General features: G+C 33.0%; 3 protein-coding genes across 6 annotated transcripts; all 3 read left to right on the top strand.

Annotated features, from left to right (window-relative positions):
• Positions 1–66: 66 nt before the first annotated feature.
• LOC120774868 (26S proteasome non-ATPase regulatory subunit 9) lies at positions 67–1,509 on the top strand. 2 transcript variants are annotated; one of them, XM_040104716.1, is made up of 3 exons: positions 67–303; positions 389–727; positions 788–1,509. In XM_040104716.1, exons 1-3 carry the CDS (start codon positions 202–204, stop codon positions 1,007–1,009), a joined length of 663 nt encoding a protein of 220 aa, XP_039960650.1. In that variant the 5' UTR covers positions 67–201; the 3' UTR covers positions 1,010–1,509. The 2 variants fall into 2 exon arrangements, with proteins under 2 accessions (XP_039960650.1, XP_039960638.1); XM_040104704.1 differs by having other exon boundaries at positions 71–309.
• Positions 1,510–1,755: 246 nt separating this feature from the next.
• Positions 1,756–14,994, top strand: LOC120774849 (two pore potassium channel protein sup-9). Of its 3 annotated transcripts, none has more exons than XM_040104682.1 (8): positions 1,756–2,030; positions 5,857–6,475; positions 9,269–9,551; positions 9,679–9,869; positions 9,980–10,167; positions 12,519–12,551; positions 13,098–13,258; positions 13,340–14,994. In XM_040104682.1, the coding sequence occupies exons 2-8, from the start codon at positions 6,349–6,351 to the stop codon at positions 13,539–13,541; spliced, it is 1,185 nt and encodes a 394-aa protein (XP_039960616.1). In that variant the 5' UTR covers positions 1,756–2,030; positions 5,857–6,348; the 3' UTR covers positions 13,542–14,994. The 3 variants fall into 3 exon arrangements, with proteins under 3 accessions (XP_039960616.1, XP_039960608.1, XP_039960625.1); XM_040104674.1 differs by lacking the exon at positions 1,756–2,030 and adding an exon at positions 2,313–3,595; XM_040104691.1 differs by lacking the exons at positions 1,756–2,030; positions 12,519–12,551 and adding an exon at positions 2,313–3,595.
• Positions 14,995–18,969: 3,975 nt separating this feature from the next.
• LOC120782688 (G2/mitotic-specific cyclin-B3) lies at positions 18,970–21,542 on the top strand. Its single transcript, XM_040115083.1, has 2 exons — positions 18,970–19,047; positions 19,109–21,542. The coding sequence occupies exon 2, from the start codon at positions 19,237–19,239 to the stop codon at positions 20,917–20,919; it is 1,683 nt and encodes a 560-aa protein (XP_039971017.1). The 5' UTR covers positions 18,970–19,047; positions 19,109–19,236; the 3' UTR covers positions 20,920–21,542.
• The last annotated feature ends 1,331 nt before the right edge of the window (positions 21,543–22,873 follow it).

Raw genomic sequence — 22,873 nt, 5'->3', positions numbered from 1 at the left:
GTAGTCATACATACGGCTGTTACGTTCTACGTGGAGACCAATCGAGGCATTATACAAATAGTTATCGATAAAGAAAATATTTCCCACAGAAAACAATACGCAGAAAAGAAAATAATCCATTCCTTCAAAATTTATTTATTAAATACTGAATTTTAATTGAAGTTACATAGAACCGAAAGGAAGGAGAAGGTTTTAGTTAAAATGGTTGTTCCCGTTCCGAATCCAACTAAGGACTTGATTCTCAAGCTTATGGCTGAAAAGGAAGCAATGGAATCGAAAATATCCGATTATGGAAATATTTTGGTAAATGTAAGTTTATCTTTCATTTATTAACTCTATTCATTTTAAAGTGTTTGTATATATGTATGTACATATATTATTTTTACAGAATGCTAATGTGGGGATGGATGGACCCTTGGTTGATGCAGAAGGATTTCCACGGAACGATATTGATGTTTATCAAGTGCGACAGGCGCGTCAACAGATAATCTGTCTTCAAAATGATTATAAATCACTGATGAAAGAAATAGAAAAGCAAATGCATAAATTGCATTCCGAGGCAGCGGAAAGTCAAACACAATTGTTGTCAACCAATACAGCCACCTTACGATTGGAAGATGATAATGAAGTGCCAAATACCAGCATGTCGTCAGCATCGGTGGAGCCACCAAAGAAAGTTATAGTAAAAATAAATATGATAAGTCCTGGATCGCCGGCTGAAGAGGCTGTAAGTTATGAGAAACATAATATCGTTAAACACCATTATTCATACTCTAATATCTTCCAGGGTTTGAGAGTAGATGACGAGATATTGGAATTTGGCACCATTAATTCCAGAAACTTCCAAAACAATCTGACCCAAATTGGCGACCTGGTGCGTCACATGCAAAATAAAAGGGTTCCTTTGAATGTACTACGTATGGGGCAACACTTAGATATGATACTTATACCTAAATCGTGGAGCGGCCGAGGTCTATTGGGTTGTAATATTATACTAGCCGATCCTTAAGGGTTTAAAGATTATATTACTTATCTAAAACATTTTTATTATATATCTATAATTTTTTTTTAATACATCTACAGAACTTAAAATTTACATTGATCTATTACACGAATATATACAATTTACTGTGATAACAACTTCGACGGTTTATGCCAAAGACTAAATTCACATTAATAATTGGAAGTTGAAATAGAACAAAATCTATTTGTACGGAACACTTTTGTCAAAATTCACATTAGTTTTGCAATATTGCATTCAACAAATTTTTTACATACATATATAAAAGCAAGTACATTTAAATAACCGCGGCTAAGTTTAAAAAAAATTTTGCTGATATGAAAAGGTTTTACAAACAATTTTTCGTATGCGTTTTGAAATTCGATTTTTATATACATAACATATGTGGAGCTTTTTATTAAAAATTCTTGAAGAACTGCGCCATTTTATGATTAGTATTCAAGTGTCAACCTGCACCTAGGTTAGGAGTTAAAAGTTATGTTATTAAATGATTCTAATTTTCTCGATGCATATAGTCCTGCAGTTCGAGTCGCCGTTATTTTATCTTCTTTCCGATGACGATCAACGTATGTATATAATACCTCCTTGTCGCAAATTCTTCGGTTATATGCAATTACATTTTTGTAAAATGCTGTGAATAGTTTGCGTTTTTCTTTATTTACTCAACAAATGCACTTGGTGCAAGATTTTTCATATCCGGCAGTGTTCATTGCTCAATTGATTTACAATTTAAACAATTGTCGGAGTGTACAACAAGCATTTGGGGGATGAAGAATGATTTGACAGATTGTTCTTAGTTGCTATTCAGCCAAAGAGACCATCTCGCTCTCCTAGCAACAGCATCATCATCGACAGCACCATTCGCGAGGAGCAATATGGTATGCTGTGCTCACAGGACATACATTAAATTCGATTTAGTAATTTTGAGTAGTCAAAGCGCGGACATACGCTTACAAAGGTAAAAACGATAGTCGGCGCGATGTGACACGACGGCAAGAAAAATTCTAAAGTATTAATAAAATATTTATTCATATATAAAATATTTTGAGCACAAACGAAGTTACATTTTTTTTAAATTAATTTCAACTAATTAATGTGGACAGTCCAGGCTTATATATGAGTTAAATTTTTGTTTTACTATATACCATATCTAGTTCTCTTCCATAATCAAATTTGTTCATGCCAAACGAATAATAAAACGAAGTGAAAATTACGAAATGGTGTTCGCACAATTTAGCTGAAATAAATGTTGCTTTCAAATCGAAGTGTTTTAAAATATATTAATTTAAAATAAAATTATAAAATTAATGAAAATAATTGGGTTATGTATAGTGCAATCCGATTAAAAGTTTGCGTAGGATTATCCTTTTACAAAAGTAGATGCAAATGTATACGAATATATAGTAGTGTGCAATTTTACACATACATAAAATACATGCGCCTAAATGTATGTACCCATTTGCTTAGGAGTTTCATGTGAAAACAAATATTTGAGCCGCATAAATATTAAATTTACAAAGTGTGTTGTGAATAGGTGAAGATTATTTTAAACATATACATATGTATATCTTCGAACATATTATTTAGATCTGACCACTATAGCATTCAGCTATATGTAACTGCTATACAAACTGACCGATCAAAATCAAGTCCTTGTAAGGCACACATTTTATTTGACAAATTATTTTCACGAAATTTTACACAGTTTATTGCCAAAGGCAAGACCACAATCTCCGAATCAATTGCTCAGATAGGGTCACTTTAGCATATAGCTACTATTTAAACTGACCGATTGAAATCAAAACAAAGAGCTACCCTTTGGTGCTACATACATATATGAAAAGCACCTGTGAAGCGTATTATAGCTTCTACGCAGCTGAAGTCAAAGTTTTTTTTTGCAACTATTTTTTAAATAAAAGGTTTTGAAATAAATAATAAAGCAACAAATGAAAATGTTGTTCCCACTAGTTATAATACATATGCTTATTCCATTTGTATTGTATTAGGCTTATTGTTGTTATTGTTTTGCTACATACATACATATGTACATATGTATGTAAATGTCTTCACAAGTATATATGTATTCGTTTATGTGCTAAACATGCATATACCTGTCATTTCGCCATACAAATCAAATGCTACTAAGATGCTACTGAGAGCAGAGATTTTACACTCAAATCCAGCGGCAAGAGAGTAACTTTTCATCATTTGTTCAGCCATTAAGGACATGATGCGATTGTCGGCACCATGCCTTCGTGAGTCCTTTGCTCAAAGACGTTTGTCGGGATAAAGTACACAAGTGTGCGGTTTCCAATATGTTTATGTGACTGTAACTATATGAAATCAGACAGACAAGCAAAAAGCAGGCAGGCATTTGGCGAAGTAGCTCATGCAGTAAATATGTGGCAAAGTTTGTTGGAAACATGTGCACTCGGTGGTTTGGTGTCCTTTTCGAAGGATTTCTCGCAAAACTGTTATTTAAATATATTCTATTTAATAACATCTAAGTGGTTGATTTCCGTTACGACTTTATAATAAAAGTCACCGTGTGCACGGATATGCATACCTACATATGTATGTATATCCATTCTAATAAAAAGGAATAAAAAAGTTAAGCGAAAAAATTAAATTAAGCGTGTAATATATACAATTTCCTTGTTGTAAATACATGTATGTATGCATGCATGCATGTGTGAATAATTAAAATGGTCCACGGCTGTTACATGGCAAGGCTACATAATTTCGACACTACTGGTACTGTGCCTTTTGCCACTAAGATTAACAGCAGTGATATCGTTACTAAAATACTAACAAACATCAGGCGCAACTGTGTTGAAACTTTACGTAGCTTCGCTGCAATGTGGCAAATTCGCCGTCATACAGCTGCACAAGTGATTTGTATAAATGTGACGTATATTTAGTTGCGTTTTGTAAGGCGTATACTTTGTTAACCTCGTATTCGCTTAAAAATAACACAAGGTCATCGTAGAGTGCAACGTAAATAGTTTCATTATCCTTCTGGGCGGCAGTTATACGAAAGTTATATTACTTTCTATTTTCAATTCTTTTAAAGGCAAATGCGCCACATAAATATAATATTAGATTCTTGTAATTGCATGAATTACAATTAATTTTCCATTTATTTTCGGTTAGTTTTAAATCTATGTATATCGTATGGTGTCCATCTACCATAGTTAGATTAAGAGATTTCATATGTACCACCTAATCAAGTTTGACCCGGACTGGTATGATTATGTAAACCCTTAATATCGTCTTCAAAATAGACTTCTGAGCAAATACAAGCATGCTAACGCTTAATAGATTTTTCCATACACTTGTTATAAGCTTCGGATGGATGCCTTGCACGAGTTATGGGTTTTCAGGTTTCGACGATTTTAAAGCAGTGTTTGCGCACGCGCGATTATATATGGACTAGACCGGAGCAAATTTGATCACTTGTCAATAATTCGGCTTATCAAAGATTTGTGACCTTTATCCCTTCTGCAGGTAGTCGATGTAGATCACACCTGGCGAATACCACCTTGGTCATCACCTTTCTGGCCAATACAAAAATGTTTGTCTGAAGTAAAGCCAAGTTTTGTGAGAGGTCAAGAACCGTTACAGTAACTTCTACGGATTGCGCTTAAACACCGACGAATACTGCTGTGTGGTGGTGGTCTCGGCTACACCTCTCTGGAGGGAACAAATGCGCACATATCGCGCCGACAGCTTTCACATGCATAATATTTCATGCTCACCGAAGTGTTGTCTTAATAAATCTATTGATTGATGCAAAGTGTGGGACGTGGCGCCGTCTTGTTGAAACCAAATGTCGCCTAAATCATTTCAGGCATCAAATGGTAGGTTATCAAGGCGCGATAACAGTCGTCATTGTCGGTTACATTCTCACCTACATCATTCTTGATAAAATATGGATTCGGCCGGCCCACAAATCACATCAAATCGTCGTTTTTTCTGAATGAAATGGCAACTCTTGAATCTCTTTAGGTTGCTTTGTCCCAAATGCGGCAATTTTGATTGTTTACTACATACCCATTCAGCCAGAAATAGGCCTCATTGCTGAACAAAATTTGGCTCAAAAACATCGGATCTACTTGGAACTTTTCAAGAGCCCATAGAGCAAAGCGATGTCACTTGCAAAGCGTATTCAGTACTTTCACAAGTTATATATGAATGCTGGGTTTGAGTATAGGTGACGGTGTTGCGAATAGGATTATGTCGACCTTAAGTTGAGCAAATCGCGCGAAATACATTCTTTACAGAACGTGAATTTTCGTAATAAAGTTGAACGATTTGTAAACGTTGTTCAGGCATAAGTCTTTCCAGGATGAAATCCAAACAATACTGAACAATACTTGACACGACTCACGAGTGATCCGTCAAAAAAGTCTTTTAAAAAAGTACCTCTGCTTGGATCACACGTTATTTGATCCATTCTGTAGTTGCAAATGTTGTGTTATTCCTCACGAGTAGGTTAAGTGAGCCCTCAAAAAGATTCTGAAAAATAGAAAATCAGACGATTTAAGGCAATTGGACATGGATATGAGAGAATTTTATAAGCAATGTCAAGAATAACTGAAATAAAGTGTATAAATTCGATGCCACAACAGGGTTCACGTAAACGTAACGGACCCCTACACGACGGATTTACATATACACTTCATTTTTTTTACACATTATTTATTTTATACTTGTGGATTATATTGAAAATAAGTTCTTACATTGTTTTTTATGAGAAAATGCATTTTTTCTTGAAGACTTGTGCAAAAAGAAAAACATGTGTTCACAAAAGTATTTTATTTTTCAATCTCTAGAGCTAAGTGCCAAAAACTGTACACTAAAATTGTTTAAAGTGGGTTCATTTATATAGTTCAAGATTCAGATATAAAGAAAAAATATTTAATTAAAGCATTAAAAAAGAAGAAAAGATAGTAATAATTAATAACAATTCAACATTAAATATCGAAAATTCTTTAATCATACTGTTGAGACAGCTTCGTACACATAGTGACATAATCGGATAATTGTTATATTCACAATAACAACAACATAATTCAGCTGTCAATGAGTATATAAAAAGATCCTGTGCAATATTATAAATTTTTTGCATATATCGCTACTCACAAATAAAACTAATAAACAAACTTACATATTACATATAATTGCTACGGGTTTTGAATGCGCTTGGCGCTCAGCGTTTCGACGGTGCCAAGCAATGTATTTTCAATATTCAAATAGGAAATACAAGTATTCATTATAATCGCAATGATAATGAAGCTAAAAATAAAACTTCGCCTAAATGAAGAATGAAGAAACAAAATGTTCGCACGATATCCTTGATCGTGTGCACATTTACATATTTACTAGTTGGCGCTGCTGTATTTGACTCGCTCGAATCGGAAACGGAAAAGCGGCGCTGGGAAGCACTGCAAGGTGAGTATTAATATTTTAGTCACAACTTTATGCTTAGCAACTGTAAATAAGCTCAGCTGTAGGAAAACGCGACTATCTATATACATACATATGTATGCACAGACATACCCATGCATACACACATATATATACAAATCCTGCTTGTTTACATGCATAGATAAATTGGCAAAGCGACAAACGCAAGTGGCCCACTTTTAGAAGCACATTAAATAAAGTATGTGCTTGAGCTAAGGTGCTCTCATGCATGAGAGGGTTACGAATACATTGACACACATTTATTTACATTTATGCATCCGGCTAGTCACTTACATGTACGACGTGTTTGTAAATTTCTCGTGCACTTTTGTACGAGTGGCTTTTTGAACAGATTTTGTTAGTTGACTTTGTTGACGTCAATTGATAACGAACGAATTTATATCGATGGCAATTATTAAAGTACATAACATCTTAAAGGATGGCATCCAACGGTGATACGAAGCTTATTTAGATGTGACATCGACCAATATTGTCGGCAGTTTAGTTTTTGGTTTTACATGCGCATTGTGTAATAGCATTTTACAATTAACGGTTGGTTGGAAGTCTGACGTCCCTTCGTTCATGCTGCAAATATAATAACATAAGCAGAAACAGTTATATTGAATTACATTTTTTAAATGTTAATAGTTGAGTAACGGTATTTTTATCCAGTTTAATGTATGTGAAATTCCATATCGTGGGGTTTACAGGACCAAATTTGCTATAAACAGTGTTACAGTTTTGGAAACATGCATATTATACTATAACTACACATTCCTTTAATACCAAGACTAGGTGAAATCAGAACAGATCTTCCTCTAACCCTTATATACCTAATACTTTCATAAAATCGGTTTATATGTTGCCTAATCCTTTTATATATTATATAATGATTTCCGCCCTTCTGCCTTAATGGTTATACAGTTTCTTTAAACAAAAGAAAATCTTTAAAACAAATCTGCAAACAAAGCTCACCATATTTCAATTTTGAAAAACTCGAGGACCGAGTTTTGATAACCCGAACAGGGTTTAATAAGTTTGCCACGACCACACATAGGGAGACATCGTAGATCCTATAAAATATAGTACAGTTCGGCGCAAGAATCGTGCTACAAAAACAAATCGTAATAACTTTTTTTTGTGTGGGTAATCACCTTACTTTTTTTATTTGCTTAATTAAATTTTTTAAAAATTAATGCTTTTAAACCGGAAAAGAGGGCTTGGATATGCAGTCCGTCATTTCGGTCCAGAGGGAATTCGGAATTTTGGCTGAACTTCCTCGAGTAAACACGTTTGTCAAGTCTGGAATTATAGCAAGAAGACCGTATTATCGAGATCCGTATATTTGTTTTAAAGAAACGATCGCGGCTGTTGCATCGTAAATTCACGCAAATCCCATAGTTCCGACTCGCAACTGATCGGCGAAATTTGTAGTTAGCAGACGGTCATTATTCGGCTGGAATTTTGTTATAAAATTATTGAAATGGCCGAAGAAGACAATAATTTGATAAACCAGAATGAATCACTGTGTGGTGCGAAGTTTCAATAAGGAGTATTGTCGGACCATACTTCTTCGAAGAAAACGGTGTAATGGACGCCGTTATTCAAAGATGTTGAACGAGTTTTTTATCCAGAACTGGGCCGGAGACGTATCCTTCTCAAAAGAGTTAGGTTTTTAGCAAGATGGAGCAACTTCACATATAGTCAGACCGGTTCTTGTGGAGCTCCAACGAAAATTTGAAAACAAATTAATATCAAGAAACTCCATTTTCCGCAGGCCCCTAAGGTTAGCTGACCTGACTGCACCAGACTTTTTTATGGGATTATGTCAAGCAAGAGGTGTACAAAACCCAGAAATCGGACTGAATTGATGCAGTTCATTAAATCTATAATTGAAGCAATCCTTCCTTCAACTTAGGCCATAATGAATATGTTTTTAATTAGGTGTCGCATATGCGTGGCTGAGCATGGAGGTCATTTACGATCCATAATTTAATTATAGCGCCACGAGCTGAATCGATTTAGTCATGTCTGTCAGTATATAAGGGAATAGGACCAGCTTTCATTTTTGAAATATCGATCTGAAAATTTGAACATGTCCTTTTTTCTCCAAAAAGCTGTTCATTTGTCAAACCGATCACTGTAGTATTCAGTTGCCATATAAACTGACTGATCATAATGAAGTCCTTGTATGGAAAACTTTTTTATTTGACGAGATGTCTCATCTAATTTTGACATATATTTTTGTCCAAGACAACGTTACGATCTCCGAACAAATTGTTCAGAACGGACCACTATATCATATCGCTGTCATACAAACTGACTGATCAAAATAAAGTTTTTGCATATAAAACTTTTTTTTTTAATTATGAAGGGTTTTATATCTTAAGTGCCACCGACGTTAAGCTTTTTTTTTTTTATTTACTTACTTTAAGCTTTTTCATCTAAATTTCCACAATTACGGGTTGTTCGCTTCAACTAAAGAACTCTTGATACGCGGAGAGTTTAAATTTAGATATTTAGGAAGAATTAGTTTGCTCTTGCTTTCGAAACAAGGATAATATTATAAACTGTATAAATAAACAGCAGAAGATTAACAACGTGAAAAGGACTTTAGAAAAGAGTAGTTGGAGCTTCTGTGATTATTTGGGCATAAAGCAAATATAATTACATCAGAAGGTTCCCCAGAAACTTTAACATAATATATAAATATATTAAATAAATTAGTATGTATAATATTTTCAAAGCCATATTTCAATTCTGCTTCTTACTTTTTAGCTGTGGAAGATATGATTATACGAAAATACAATATTTCACAAGAGGACTTCAAAGTGATGGAGACAGTTGTGCTTAAGTCAGAACCACACAAAGCTGGTCAACAATGGAAATTCACTGGTGCATTTTACTATGCAACCACAGTGTTGACGACTATCGGTTACGGCCATTCTACGCCAAGCACAATCGGTGGCAAACTCTTCACAATGTGCTATGCAATTGTGGGGATACCATTGGGCCTTGTGATGTTCCAAAGTATTGGAGAAAGAGTGAATAGACTGAGCAGGTTAATTGCCTATTAAATACAAAATATATTTACAAATAACATGCATATTTCTATCTGCCATGTATTTGCAAATATAATTGTGAAATTTTTTCTTTTACATTTTGCTTACGTTTTTTATTCAATGCAGCTATGTTATACAAGCAGTGAGGAAGTCACTACGTTGTAAACGAACTGCAGCTTCTGAAGTAGATTTAATATGCGTTGTGACAACGCTGAGCTCTTTAACGATAGCTGGTGGTGCTGCGGCTTTTTCACGCTACGAAGGTTGGAGCTATTTCGATTCAGTATATTACTGCTTTATTACTTTAACTACAATAGGTGAGTGTTCCTGCCATTAATGTGCTGTAAAAGTTTTCGAAATGAAATTATCAGTTTACATACATACATACATATACATATGTGTATAAATGCATTTGTTTTTCATGTAGGTTTTGGAGATATGGTAGCTTTACAAAAAGATAATGCACTCAACAACAAACCGCAATATGTGATGTTCGCATTGATATTCATATTGTTCGGTTTGGCAATTGTTGCCGCCTCGCTGAATCTGCTAGTATTGCGGTTTGTTACAATGAATACGGAGGATGAACGAAGGGATGAAGCACAAGCTATGCAGGTGCAGAATCATTTTAATACTACTAATTTACTTTTATACATTAGTAAATATGATTTTTCAATGATACTTTAACAATTTTTCTATCAAAACTTTGAAATCTTTTAATATTTTATTATTGATGTTGAATTCCTATAGAATTAAATAAACCCTTTACGTTTTTTTCAAACTTGAACAAATTAAAAAAAGGCAAATTCGAAATATATTAGGCTAAGTAAGTGTGGCATAAGGTTTTTAAATTGCTTTATTTATTTAAATCTCGTGGGAAGAGAATTCGTTGATATAATCTAAAAAAAAACAGCATAAATTAAAACTGCTAAAAGTTTAACCAACTAATTTAAAGCTCTTTCTAAGGTGTTTCCATAAATTCTTACAACAGTAAAGACTTATATTTTCTATAATTTAATAACAACTAAATATTATATATATACATAGCTTACGACTTGTTCTTTTATAAAAGGGATTTTCCGTTTGAGTAAAAAGTAATTTTCATATTTCAAAATGGTGGAAACTTGATGGAGATTCATAGTCTCATAATAACAAAAACAGTTACGATTGTCGCTTTTCTTATTAAGTGAAATTATGTTTTTTATATGATCATATTATATTCTTTGACTTAAAAAAAGCAAAATTGTTGGTGCCACACCAAACTATTATGCGGGTATTCGCACGGGCAAGTACGCCTTCCACGCCTTCTCCACAGCACTCCATAATTGCTTCGTATTTGACGGATTCACTTCCCTACAACTTCTTTGACCTCTGCACAAAGAATATCAATTGGATTAAGGTCCGGTGACTGAGCCGGTCAACCCATAACCTCAACTCCATTTTGAGCAAACCAATTTTTTGCCAACCTGCTGGTATGTTTGGGGTCGTTATTTTGGTTATCTTGTTGATAGACCCATTTCAACGGCATTTTCCATTCAACATGTGGTAGCTTACTCTACTCCATTATTTCAATGTACAATTTCGTATCCATGTTTTCTTTAATTCAAAATAACGGACCTGTACCATAGTAAGAGAAGCACCCCCATACATTGATTTTGGCACCTCCATGTTTTACCGTCCGTGAAACATATTTAGGATCAAATGAAGCGTTTACTGGCCTTCGTACATACTGTCGGCGTCCTCGGGAACCAAATAAAACAATTTTTGTTTCATCGGACTACAATATATTGCGCCATTTTTCGACTGACCAATACAGGTGCTCTTCCGCAAATTGAACTCTGTCCTGCACAGTTCGGGGTTTAAGTAATGGCACCTTTCTTGGGTTCCTACCATAGAGTTTAGCTGCTATCAACTATTTTCTTATTGTTGAAGCAGTGACACTAAGGTTAAACTCATCTTTAATTTTTTTGGGGGATTAAATTGGTTTTGCAGTCGCAATCATTTTGGCAGAACATCCGAGCAAATCTTCGATAAACTTGTTAGATCTTGTGTTCTTTGAATTAACATTAATTAAAATTTTCGCATTTCAATCAAATACTTTGAAACAATATGATTATTTCCTATGCACTGCTATTTTAAATCACAGCAAAAAACAAATACATACGTAGCATAAAAAATAACGGGATTCCAAGAATGTGATAACTGTATCAAAAAATATTGGGGCCCTTGTTCTGGCAAAAAAAAAAATTAAATGAGTAGAATTATTTAAGTGTAAAACTAATATTGTTATAATTTTCACAAGCCACTGCTGTTATTTCGTACGCAGTTGTACATACCATATATCTTCTCATTTAAGTGAGCTAATATTTTGGTTAAATAGAAAAGACTAAGTTCCTATGAAAAAAATCATTAAAGGCTTATGCATGTAATTAAATTAAAATTGATCCTTCATTTACTATGCACGATTTACATAAATACTTTCATATACACCAACACTTACAAAGAAAATTTACACTACACCAGAATTGAAAAGTTAACCAAGAACTAAAAAAAAAATAATTTTTTCTGAGAAAATTAAGTAGTGGAATTTTCAGAATAATGCATACAGTGATTTTTCAAAAAATTAAATTGAGTTTTTCTTAAAATTTTTTATATTTTCTAATTTGCAACTTTCAATTACCGCTTTATATTTTTGAAAGAATTATATCTATCATTAATGCACAGGTATGAATCATTACTACTATTAAAATTTGGCACTTTATTGCATGCCAATGCTTTAAATCGTTTTTTCATGATCATATTGAAATATTTTTATTAAACGAATCGTTAGAATTTGCACAATTTAAATTTTTAAACTAAAAAGTTTATTTTTTGATTTCAATGAAAACGATAATAAATGTAAAAAAATTTGTTTTCTTTTAATTTTCTTTACAAAAATGTATATTGGACCACGAACAATACAATAGTTTATAACCAAGTCCAATATTTGGACAAAAGAGGTGATTGCGGTATTCAATTAAAAATTAAAAGAATTGTTTAATAATCAATAAACATAAAAATACAATATTTTCTAATACTTACTTAAGCCCGAGACTCAAATTTCTATACCTGCCTACATGTGCAAAACAAAAACAGAAAGAAGAAATAACAAATTACTGTATATTATAGCGACATAAACATAATAACTCCTTTCAAAAATACAATGAAAAACTATTCTATTTATTCTGGTTTAAAATATCAACACTATGTAACATTGAACAAGGAATATAAAGCAACTCAAAAAATATCAGTCACAAATTTATTTAATTCTATATAAAATATAGTGTTTAATAAAGTTGTGAAAAATTGAAAATTTAATTTATCGTAATTAGGTAAAAAAGAAATCGTAACAGTTTTATTTTCAATTAGGTCAACTTTGTATTCCCTGTCTCAAAGGCTCAAGCTGTCCAAATTTCAGAAACACATTTTTTTTATTTCTCCTAATATGCCAAACATACTCACAAATTTTAATTACTAATAAGCCCGGTTTCGTCAACATTTTTCAGGCTTTACAAGTTGCTGTTAAATTAGAAGGTGACGTCATTACAGCAAATGGCTCCATTTTAAGTGGATATGAAGGTCATGAAGTTCAGTCAAATAGTAGTGGCTCAACTACATCCATGTGTTCATGTAGCTGTGCACGTTTTAGTGCAAATCGTCATAAAACGTGAGTACATTCGTATTGCAGTTGTTTATTATTAAGGCATTTTAATTTATATATCCTTTATAATTTTTATATATATGAAAGGCATCAATACAAAGCGCGTCGTTCACCCTCGCATATACGTCATTTATTGCCGGAAGTTGTACCAATGCAGGACTTAAGCTACGATACACACAGCCTCAATGCCGACGGGCTCGATATCGTGGATACATCATCAGTCTCGCCTTCGAAACCACACAGACAATTACTCAAACGCAATGTATCGCTACTATCTTTTCGTATTTAAAATACAATTACTATTAATGAAAATAATTTAAGTATTATAGGTACATACATTAATTAGTAGGTATGCTTAAATACAATAATTTTTTAATCGCCGGTAATTAAAGCTTTTCACAATGCTTTGTTGTGTGCTACGTACAGGCGGTACCGCTGGGTATGTGGTATACATGTTTAAACATTTATAAATAGTTGTTGGGTCGCTACAATCAATCTGAAGTGTGCCTGCAGAGTAGACGTTCGAAGCCGAGCAAAGCGCATAGCTGGCGAAAGCGGTAAATCAGCACAGGCACCGCAGAGTTGACGATGCTCAAAATTGCAGCCAAAACTGATCAATGCGAGAAACCTGTTTTGAAGGGTTTTCCGGCGCTGACTTGCGTGTTACATATGTAGTTCATTTGTATATCGGTATGGTGATCTCAAATTTTGCTTACAAGGAATTACCATGAATGTGATAGAACAATATTTAGTATATCCGCTATTAATATTTTCAAGGCCAAATTTAAAACGAAATTTCCCAATTTATTTATTAAATATCCGCTATTAATATTTTCAAGGCCATCTATCGTGATGTAATAAATATCCCTTTTTTCCGCCCTATTTTTTAGATTTTTCTCACAAAATATTCATGAATTAACTGTATATCTTACTTTAAATACAATTATATTCGAACTAACTTCCGAGGAAACAGAACAGGACAGTATAATAGCAAAGAACGCGCTGAATCTTGCATTCACTGTGCGATACCTAAAATTGATAAGCGCTGATCGAAATCAGTTTTGCGCTCGATTGGCATTTGAGCGTCCACTTCGCAGGCACCCTAATGCAGATTACATTATGCACTTTCTGCGCTTCATTTGCGAATATGTATGTATGTAAATATTAAAGAAAATCTTAAAGAAAATACTTATAATTAGTTAGGTAGGTGTAAAGCTTAGCGAAAGCCTATCAATTAATAGATTTCCGTAATATTAGCAATTCAGATATTAAGAACTTTTGCTTATCTTAAAGGCTTAGGGTATTCCGCGCTTTATTATGAAGCCCATTAAAAGATTTTTAACTTTTTATTTTAGACTTTGGTTATTAAAATCTTTCAAAATTAGTAGCAATGCTAAGTAATTAAAACATTTTAATTTTTTTCTAAATACATACATACAAAAATACTAGAAATATTAAGCCATCAGTATCTTTCTTTAATTTACAAAAATATGAGAACAGTATGCACTATCTACTTATGTTGTTAGCTAAACGCGGTCATTTGTATTATTTCTTTGCACAGACACAGCAATAATTTCAATGAATTTGATGATTGATGAAAAAGGACCAAATTAGGAGAATCACATGATAACCTATAAAATCTCACATAAATTCATGTTTGTTACAAAAGAATCAGTGGCGTAGCTAGGAGGGGCGAAGGGGGCCGTCGCCCCGGGCGCAACGTCTTGGGGGCAGCAACACGATCTTCGCTGTTTTTTAATATTCAGAAAAATACTTCAACAAATTTTTTTTACAAAATTTATTATAAAAGATAAAGAGTTGTTCACTCACAATGTAATCATCTGAATAACAATGAAAGATATTAATTTTTATTCGAATACTCTTCAGCCTTTGAATTTGTCTTATATCTTTTGGCTTATATCTCTCTTAAAAATAGTGATAGAATGCATAAAGATACACTTTTCTAGCTTTGTCTAGCGACGTGTCATTTTCACAGTTACCCTATGCTTTAATGTAACAAATACTTTTATTTCTCCAAATTTTCAAAAATGGTATTTAAAAACTCCAATTCGGGCAAAAATTCCTGCAAATTGTGTCAAAAGTGTACAAGATATAGGGCGAAAATGAGTTTTTTCTATGGCTTTTTATAAGATGTCTTGTAAATTTACTATCAATTTCCTCTAAAACCGTATTGTGAGAATTTTGGAACTTCAGAATTTGCGTGGCTTCTAGTTCCGAAATTTTATATACTTAATATCGAAGATATTTTGTAAAAATTCAATTTTGTTCGAACCACCTCATGAAACTTGTAGGTAGGTAGATAAAGGGGGGGGCGGCAAAACATCCTTGGCCCCGTCTGCCCGAAGTTGTAGCTACGCCACTGAAAAGAAAGTACATACTACAGGGGCCTCCAAAAATCTTTAATATTAGTATGGTTAACCAGATCAAAATGTTACTCTAAAAAGGTTACAGAGAGGTTTGATCATTTATAAGTAGTTTTTTTTAATCATGTACATTTAAGAGTGTCCAATGATAATTATAATTCTCACAACAGCCGCTTTTAAGTCGCCGGAAGGGCTGTTACTTTGGCGATCTAAAACTGTTTAGGTCGGTAAGTAGTAACAACTTTTGAACGAAAGTTACAGTTTCGCCAGATTACATTTTTTAATATGAGCGTTTTTTTGAATATGTACATATAAAAAATCATTCAGATAAGCCCATAAATGACTTGACACCTCCAAGTTTTGTATACGCCACATAAATGGTTCTATACGCAAAAAAACAAATTTCATTTCCTGATGCAATATAAATGACTATTTTATAAGTCAACTTTTAAATCGCTCTTTTAAAAGTTATTTTGTGAAACATAAAATATTGAAATAGTTCCATCACTGCCAAATTCATGACCTGATACAAAAGTCAAATCCGTAGCAAGAGTACTCTATGTCAAGGAGTACAAATTTTAAACTGGCACATACAAGCATACATAACCGCAAAGAAATATATGGACATGCAAGGCTTTAGCAATTAAAGCATTCGTTTTTAAAATTAAGAAATCTTCCAACTTACTTATTAGATACTTTAGCTATTTTTTAATTTTCTTTTAGTTTTTTTTTATATTTTTTAATTATTTGTGTTAGAGGTCAAACAGTTCAAACACCATACATTGCTCAAAAGTTTGAACAGAATAGAAGATTATTTAACTATTATAATGTTTATTATTTTACATTCTTTAATATTAAATAAAAACTTTAATAAACTCTGAATTTAATTTATACATATGTTCGCACCACTCATGCGAATACCATTTAGATAGATACAAAAGATGGGAGTAAAGATCATTCATTCACACCTCCAAACTCATATCATTTAAAAAATGTTACCTTCGAAATACCTTATTACCTACATACATATGTATTTTCAGAGATATTTATGCATATATGTATAAATATGTTGCAACTCAATATACATACATAGATGCTTAACATCTGTATATATACATAGGTACCAACACAATATATGCATAAAACTAATCTACTCAAAATTTAATATCATCGACTCTTTTTCAAGACTCATCAGTTATCGAATTTATGGTATATAATAAATATTTAATAAACAACAATTATAAATTACCAATTGGATGTTAAGAATCAGGCGCATTAAATTACGGGAGCAAATGAAATGGTAATGTGATCTAAATAAGTTTTAATATTCTATAGTTATAACTTAGTAGCTTTTGGTAATTCCGGTTGACATATACAATATATGAAAATATAAAGTACACACATGGAAAACGTATTTATGTATACATATGTACATACATATGTATATTCGTTTATAAAATGTACAATAAACTTTTTTTTAAGTATTATTAACCACCTATGATTTTTATACTACAAATATGTATGTATACCAGCACGTTGCCATTTCATTTGAAATATTTGAATCGTTTTCTTATGACCATGTATAGTATATGCAAAAATTCATAATTACATATATACAAGGCTAAATTTAGATATAAGCCACTCTCTTTTTACGATTTCATTTAAAAATTTTACCATTAGGAATTTCTTATATTATAATAGTTTTTATACTTATACTTACATAGATTGGATCTTAAAAAATATTCTAAGTAGATATGTACGTACCTATGAAAGTAGGTGTTTGCCACGACAGTTCAGTTGTTTACCATGTTAATGTACATAAATGCATGTAGCATTAAAGAGCTGTACTCGCAAATGAAGAGGCATTATTTCCCCTTTTCTCATAAAAAAAAGTAATAAAAATCCGTTGAAAGACTTTGTAATATAGAGAACACTGGAAAATACAAATAAATTTACATTTATGAAAAAAAAAAATGGTTTGGTTGTCTCATTCACAATTTAAAGTAGATTTAAAGAATGTTTCTAATGTAAAACAGATAATTGGAACGAAATTTTTTTTCTATGAACCAAACTTTCACATCTTAGAAGTCACCGATTATGTTATGAATCGTTTCAATAAGTTTCTATTTGGAAGTTTTCAAGAACACACGATTTTCAAAAACTGCAGAAATTGACGGTTTATATTATGGCTCCAACGACAGGCATCAGGAATAAAAATAATTAGTTGCGTTCATATGAACATAAGCACTTAATAATGACTTTGGCTACAAATTGGAAGGGAGATATGTGTGAACTTAATTATTTATTAGTATGCACATTTGTTGTTGAAGAATGCATCGTACGTTAGCTTTGATGTGATCCAGCAGAGTCAAACGCTGTCCAGGGTAACTCGCAGTCAGCCTGCGCGATGGTTGTAACAAAGTCTACCCTGGAAAAGTGTCATTGAATTGAAGTTGAACCAAAAAACTGGACGCATAAATGTCAGCTGATATATCCGGTAAGCCGAATCAGCATACGCCAACACAGTTGCTTGCGACGTGGGCAAGCGTCCGGTTACCGTTGCTGGCCGCATTGGCGGCATTTCAGCTTTGTTGCTTTCATGCAATCGAGCCAGGCTTGTACATATTGCCTCTTTAAATATGTTCAAGGAAATGAAAACCGATCTGTCAAATCACCAAATTGACAGTTCGTTGCTAGCAATGAATGGCATGAAATATACTTAGCAATAAATTGCTGAACATTAGCAATATGCAGTATCCATTGGCAATATTGCTAAAAATCCAGATTTTTAGCAAACTTAAATTGCCTGTCGAGTTGCCACTTTACGCACAAACACACAAAGCGTGTCACCCGAGCACGAGAAGCACGGTCGTTTCGTCTTTCCTCGTCGTCCCCTCGCCTACAAAAAACCGGCTTGGCTGACAAAAGAGTTCGTGTGTGAACTGGCAATTACCAATTTAACAAGCTAATTTGGTTTAACGCAAGAATGATTGATTCTATAATTTTTCGTTTAACATATTATTTATTCTATAATTTATATTTTATAAATATGAAAGTTAAAAATATATGGCTTCGAAAATTATGTACAAAAAATTATAAATTTTATTACCAATTTAACAAGCTAATTTTTTTTAACGCAAGAATCGTTTCGTTTAATATATTATTTATTCTATAATTTAAATTTTATAAATATGAAATATGAAAGTTAAAATTATGGTTTCGAAAATTATGTACAGAAAATTAAAAATTTTTTTATGGTGACGTAAAGTTCGAAATGCAACCCTTCGTTAATTAACCACAGCTAACATTGGAACGTGCAGCAAAGATGCTCATTTGTGTCTTTGCGAACGCCGTTAAGCGTAGAGCGGCATAATTTCTGTCCAGGTGTTTTTGAAATTAAAATATTGTTTGGTAGGTGAATATTTTGTATATCAATTCTTTAAGTAGTGTTTAATTTTTGTTTTTTTTATAGGAAGTTAAAAACCAAAATTAGAGCACGATAAATGAATAATTAAAGACGAAAACAGCCGCAGTGACCTAGAGATAGTGTAAATTGAGACGCAGATTAAAGGACGAAAATTGCACGCATTATTATTAAAAATGGCGCCAACAAAGAATACCCGTGCAGTTTCTAAACAAGCTGTAACGACAACTATGAACTCATTGTTACCTCAGCCACGGAAAACACTTAATAGGCGAGGCACAATCAATGTCCAGGATCAAAATGTTGATATAATCCAGACGCGCGGCAAACGTAAAGCCGAACATAGTCCGGCTAAAAATGAAAAAGTTAAGCGATCAGCGCTTGGTAATCTCACAAACAACGTTAAATTAACAACAATGACGACGAGTAAATTGCATACTGAAGAAAACTTAAAGCCAAACCAAAATTTGACAAAGAGAAAAGAAACGCACATTATTGGGACACATGCGCAAGTGCTTAAAGAAACGCAAAACATTATCGGAAATGTGGACTTGTGTGAACGTAATATTTCGCAAAAGAAAATGGCAACTAGGGCGAGTACGCGAAATGCTACCATATCCAAATCAACGATTGCCAAATTTCTGGTAGATAATTATGCAAAGCCTAAACCGAAGATTGAACCCATACCATCACCGCCAACTCTAAGATTGCCTGTTTTGGCTCCACCCTCTCCAGTATTAGCCACAGTGCCAATAAAACCATCTCTGCCCAATAAGCCAGTACGAAGAATTTCGAATGAATTCAATAAAACGGAAGAAAGCTTGTACATGTCGGCACTCGAAGATATTTCCAGTTCCGAGTCAATTCGTTTATCTGGTAATTTCGAGGCTGCAAAGCGGCGTTCGGCATTACTATTACAAGAGAAGAAGAAAATTGAAGGTACACCCGATAAAGAAATTGGTGATAAACCGCCGCCTACATCGGTGCCGGTAGGCGTTGAAGATTTTGACAAGGCTAACTGGAATGATATCTTTCAAGTATCTCACTATGCCATGGATATTTTTAATTATATGAAATCACGAGAGGAAGAGTTTCCTGTAACAGATTATATGGAAAAACAAATACATTTGACCAAATGGATGCGCACATTATTAGTTGACTGGATGGTCGAAGTGCAAGAGACGTTCGAATTGAATCATGAAACACTCTATTTGGCGGTAAAAATTGTGGATCTCTTCTTATGTCGCGTTATTATCAATAAGGATGTACTGCAGTTGCTTGGTGCATCTGCACTTTTTATCGCATGCAAATTCGATGAACGAACACCGCCCTTAATCGAGGATTTCCTTTATATATGTGACGGCGCGTATAAACACAATGAATTAATACGTATGGAAATGACGACACTTCGAACTATAAATTATGATCTGGGCATACCGTTGTCATATCGATTTTTACGACGTTACGCCCGTTGCGCCAAAGTTTCAATGCCAACGCTCACATTAGCACGTTATATTTTAGAATTGTCACTAATGGATTATGCAACTATTCAGTTTAGCGATTCAAAACTTGCATGTGCAGCTTTGTTTATGGCTTTGCGCTTAGATGGCGATACAAATCCCTGGACATTGACGCTGGAATACTATACTGGATATTTGTTGACAGATTTCGCTGAAATCGTACCCATTTTAAATGCTACATTGCATCGCAAACCTAAAGTAAAGACAATACGTAGTAAATATTCACATAAAATATTCCATGAAGTTGCCAAAGTCCCACTACTTACCACTGAAGAACTCTTTGAGAACATTTTAGACCTAAATATTAGCATAAAACTTGATGAATCTAATAGTTCGTAAAATATATATTTAGCTAACTTAGTTGAAGACTTATTCATTTCATAATTACCAGTAAACAACCCATATCACGACATACTGAGCATTTAATAAACGTCAACTCCATTATATATATAAAACATTACCAACCTCACACATAATACTTTTAGATTTAAGCAACATCGATATTAAATTAGTTTATATATTTTTGTTTTGTCTTTTAAGTTATTTTAATAATGAAACTGAACATTTGATAAAAACATTGCATTTGCAGTTTGTAGTTTGTATTTCGTTATAATTTTATTATGCAATCAACAAAAAAAAACTGCGCGTAATGCAATTTTCGCGCTGTCATAGTAAAAAAAACGCATAATGACATTTTATTTTATTATTTAAACATATTTCAGAAATTATATTTTATGTAGTCATTTAGTTGCACAGCTAAGCCTGCACGTGACCAATATGGCTCACTACAAAAATGAGGACTGACGGAATTCTACACCTAACTTAAGGAACATACATACGCAAAGGGATAACCTACGCATTTCCATTGCCATAGCAAAAGCAATTCAACTTTGTAAACTTACTCTATCAGAACTATGTAAATTTTAATAAAGAAACTGCAAAAAGCCATTTTTGTTATGATATTTATATTTGTTTCATATGGTTCCCATAGCGTTGTTTTTTTGGTTCAACTCATGTTGAACATATTACATCTAAATCAATTTTAACAATTTATTTACGCTTATTAGTTATACAGTTGAGGCTTTGTGTTCGAAATTTTTTAAATAAAGATATACGTTGAAAAAAAATCTGACTCGTTTCTTGTAAATGTTATCTTAAAAGGCTCTTTTTTTCGGGATAGATAAAAATATATGCACATGGTTACAAATTGATGCATATGACATGTACGTACATACGTACATATGTACATATATATGTATGCCTATATGTATGTATTTTTTCTAAATGCAATGTTTGTCGTGTCGTTCTTTGATTCATGAAAACTGTTGCCTTTTAGATGCGCTAAAAAAAAATTATTATACAGAAACAATGCATTTAACATCTTTCAGCAATTGTCTTTCAACAGATTTTTCTACCTAAGGCAGCTGTGGCACTTCTTATTGGCTGTTTGTATGCTTAAGAAACTACATATTATTCCTTATTCCTGCTTGATTCGCAAACTGCGCTTACACGGACATTAGTTGCCGACATCGGAAGAAAGAAAAACTGTCAAAAATAGGTAGATACATGTGAACATATTTATATACATATATAAATATATATGGTAGATATACATATATATACATATGTATGTATGTATATAGGTATATATGTATGTATGTACATTAGAGTGGTTCAAAACTACATACAACTAATTTCTTTGATTATGATGATTTTTTTTTCATTGTGTTACCATATAAAGTACATAAGAAAGATTTAAAATAATCAAACTTCAAAATCTTTTAAATTGCTAGGTTTACAAAAAAAACTATAAGACGGAGGAACTTCCCGTTACACTTAAGAGCTTATATTTAGGGAAACTTTCTTAGTGGTGTCTAAGAACTTATTTTTCAGAGTACCAAGCGAAAAAAATTATTTTTTTCTTGCCCACCCTAATGCACATACATACAAGTACATGAGTACACATTAGTTATTCCTTTGCATTTAGCTTACTTAGTACATTTACAGCTGCGCAGACGTCCAAGGATGCTGGAGCAGTTTTCAAAAATTATTGTATGCACATAATTGCAAATCTATGTTATGCAATGCTTTTTTGAAATACTGAGAAATTGGGAGAGATTGCTCTAAATCAATTTGGATACGATCGTACACATGTATCGTACATACATACTTATGTATGTATGTATGTATGTATGTGTACATTTGTGTAAATTGATTAAGAGCCCATAGTAATATTTAGAAAGTGAACATACTTCCCTATGGAATTGTGTATATATACATATACATAAGTATC

Source organism: Bactrocera tryoni, chromosome 1, assembly GCF_016617805.1.
Source record: "Bactrocera tryoni isolate S06 chromosome 1, CSIRO_BtryS06_freeze2, whole genome shotgun sequence".
NCBI lineage: Eukaryota > Metazoa > Arthropoda > Insecta > Diptera > Tephritidae > Bactrocera > Bactrocera tryoni.
Note: the sequence above shows the minus strand (reverse complement) of the source record. Positions and strands in the feature narration are given on the sequence as shown.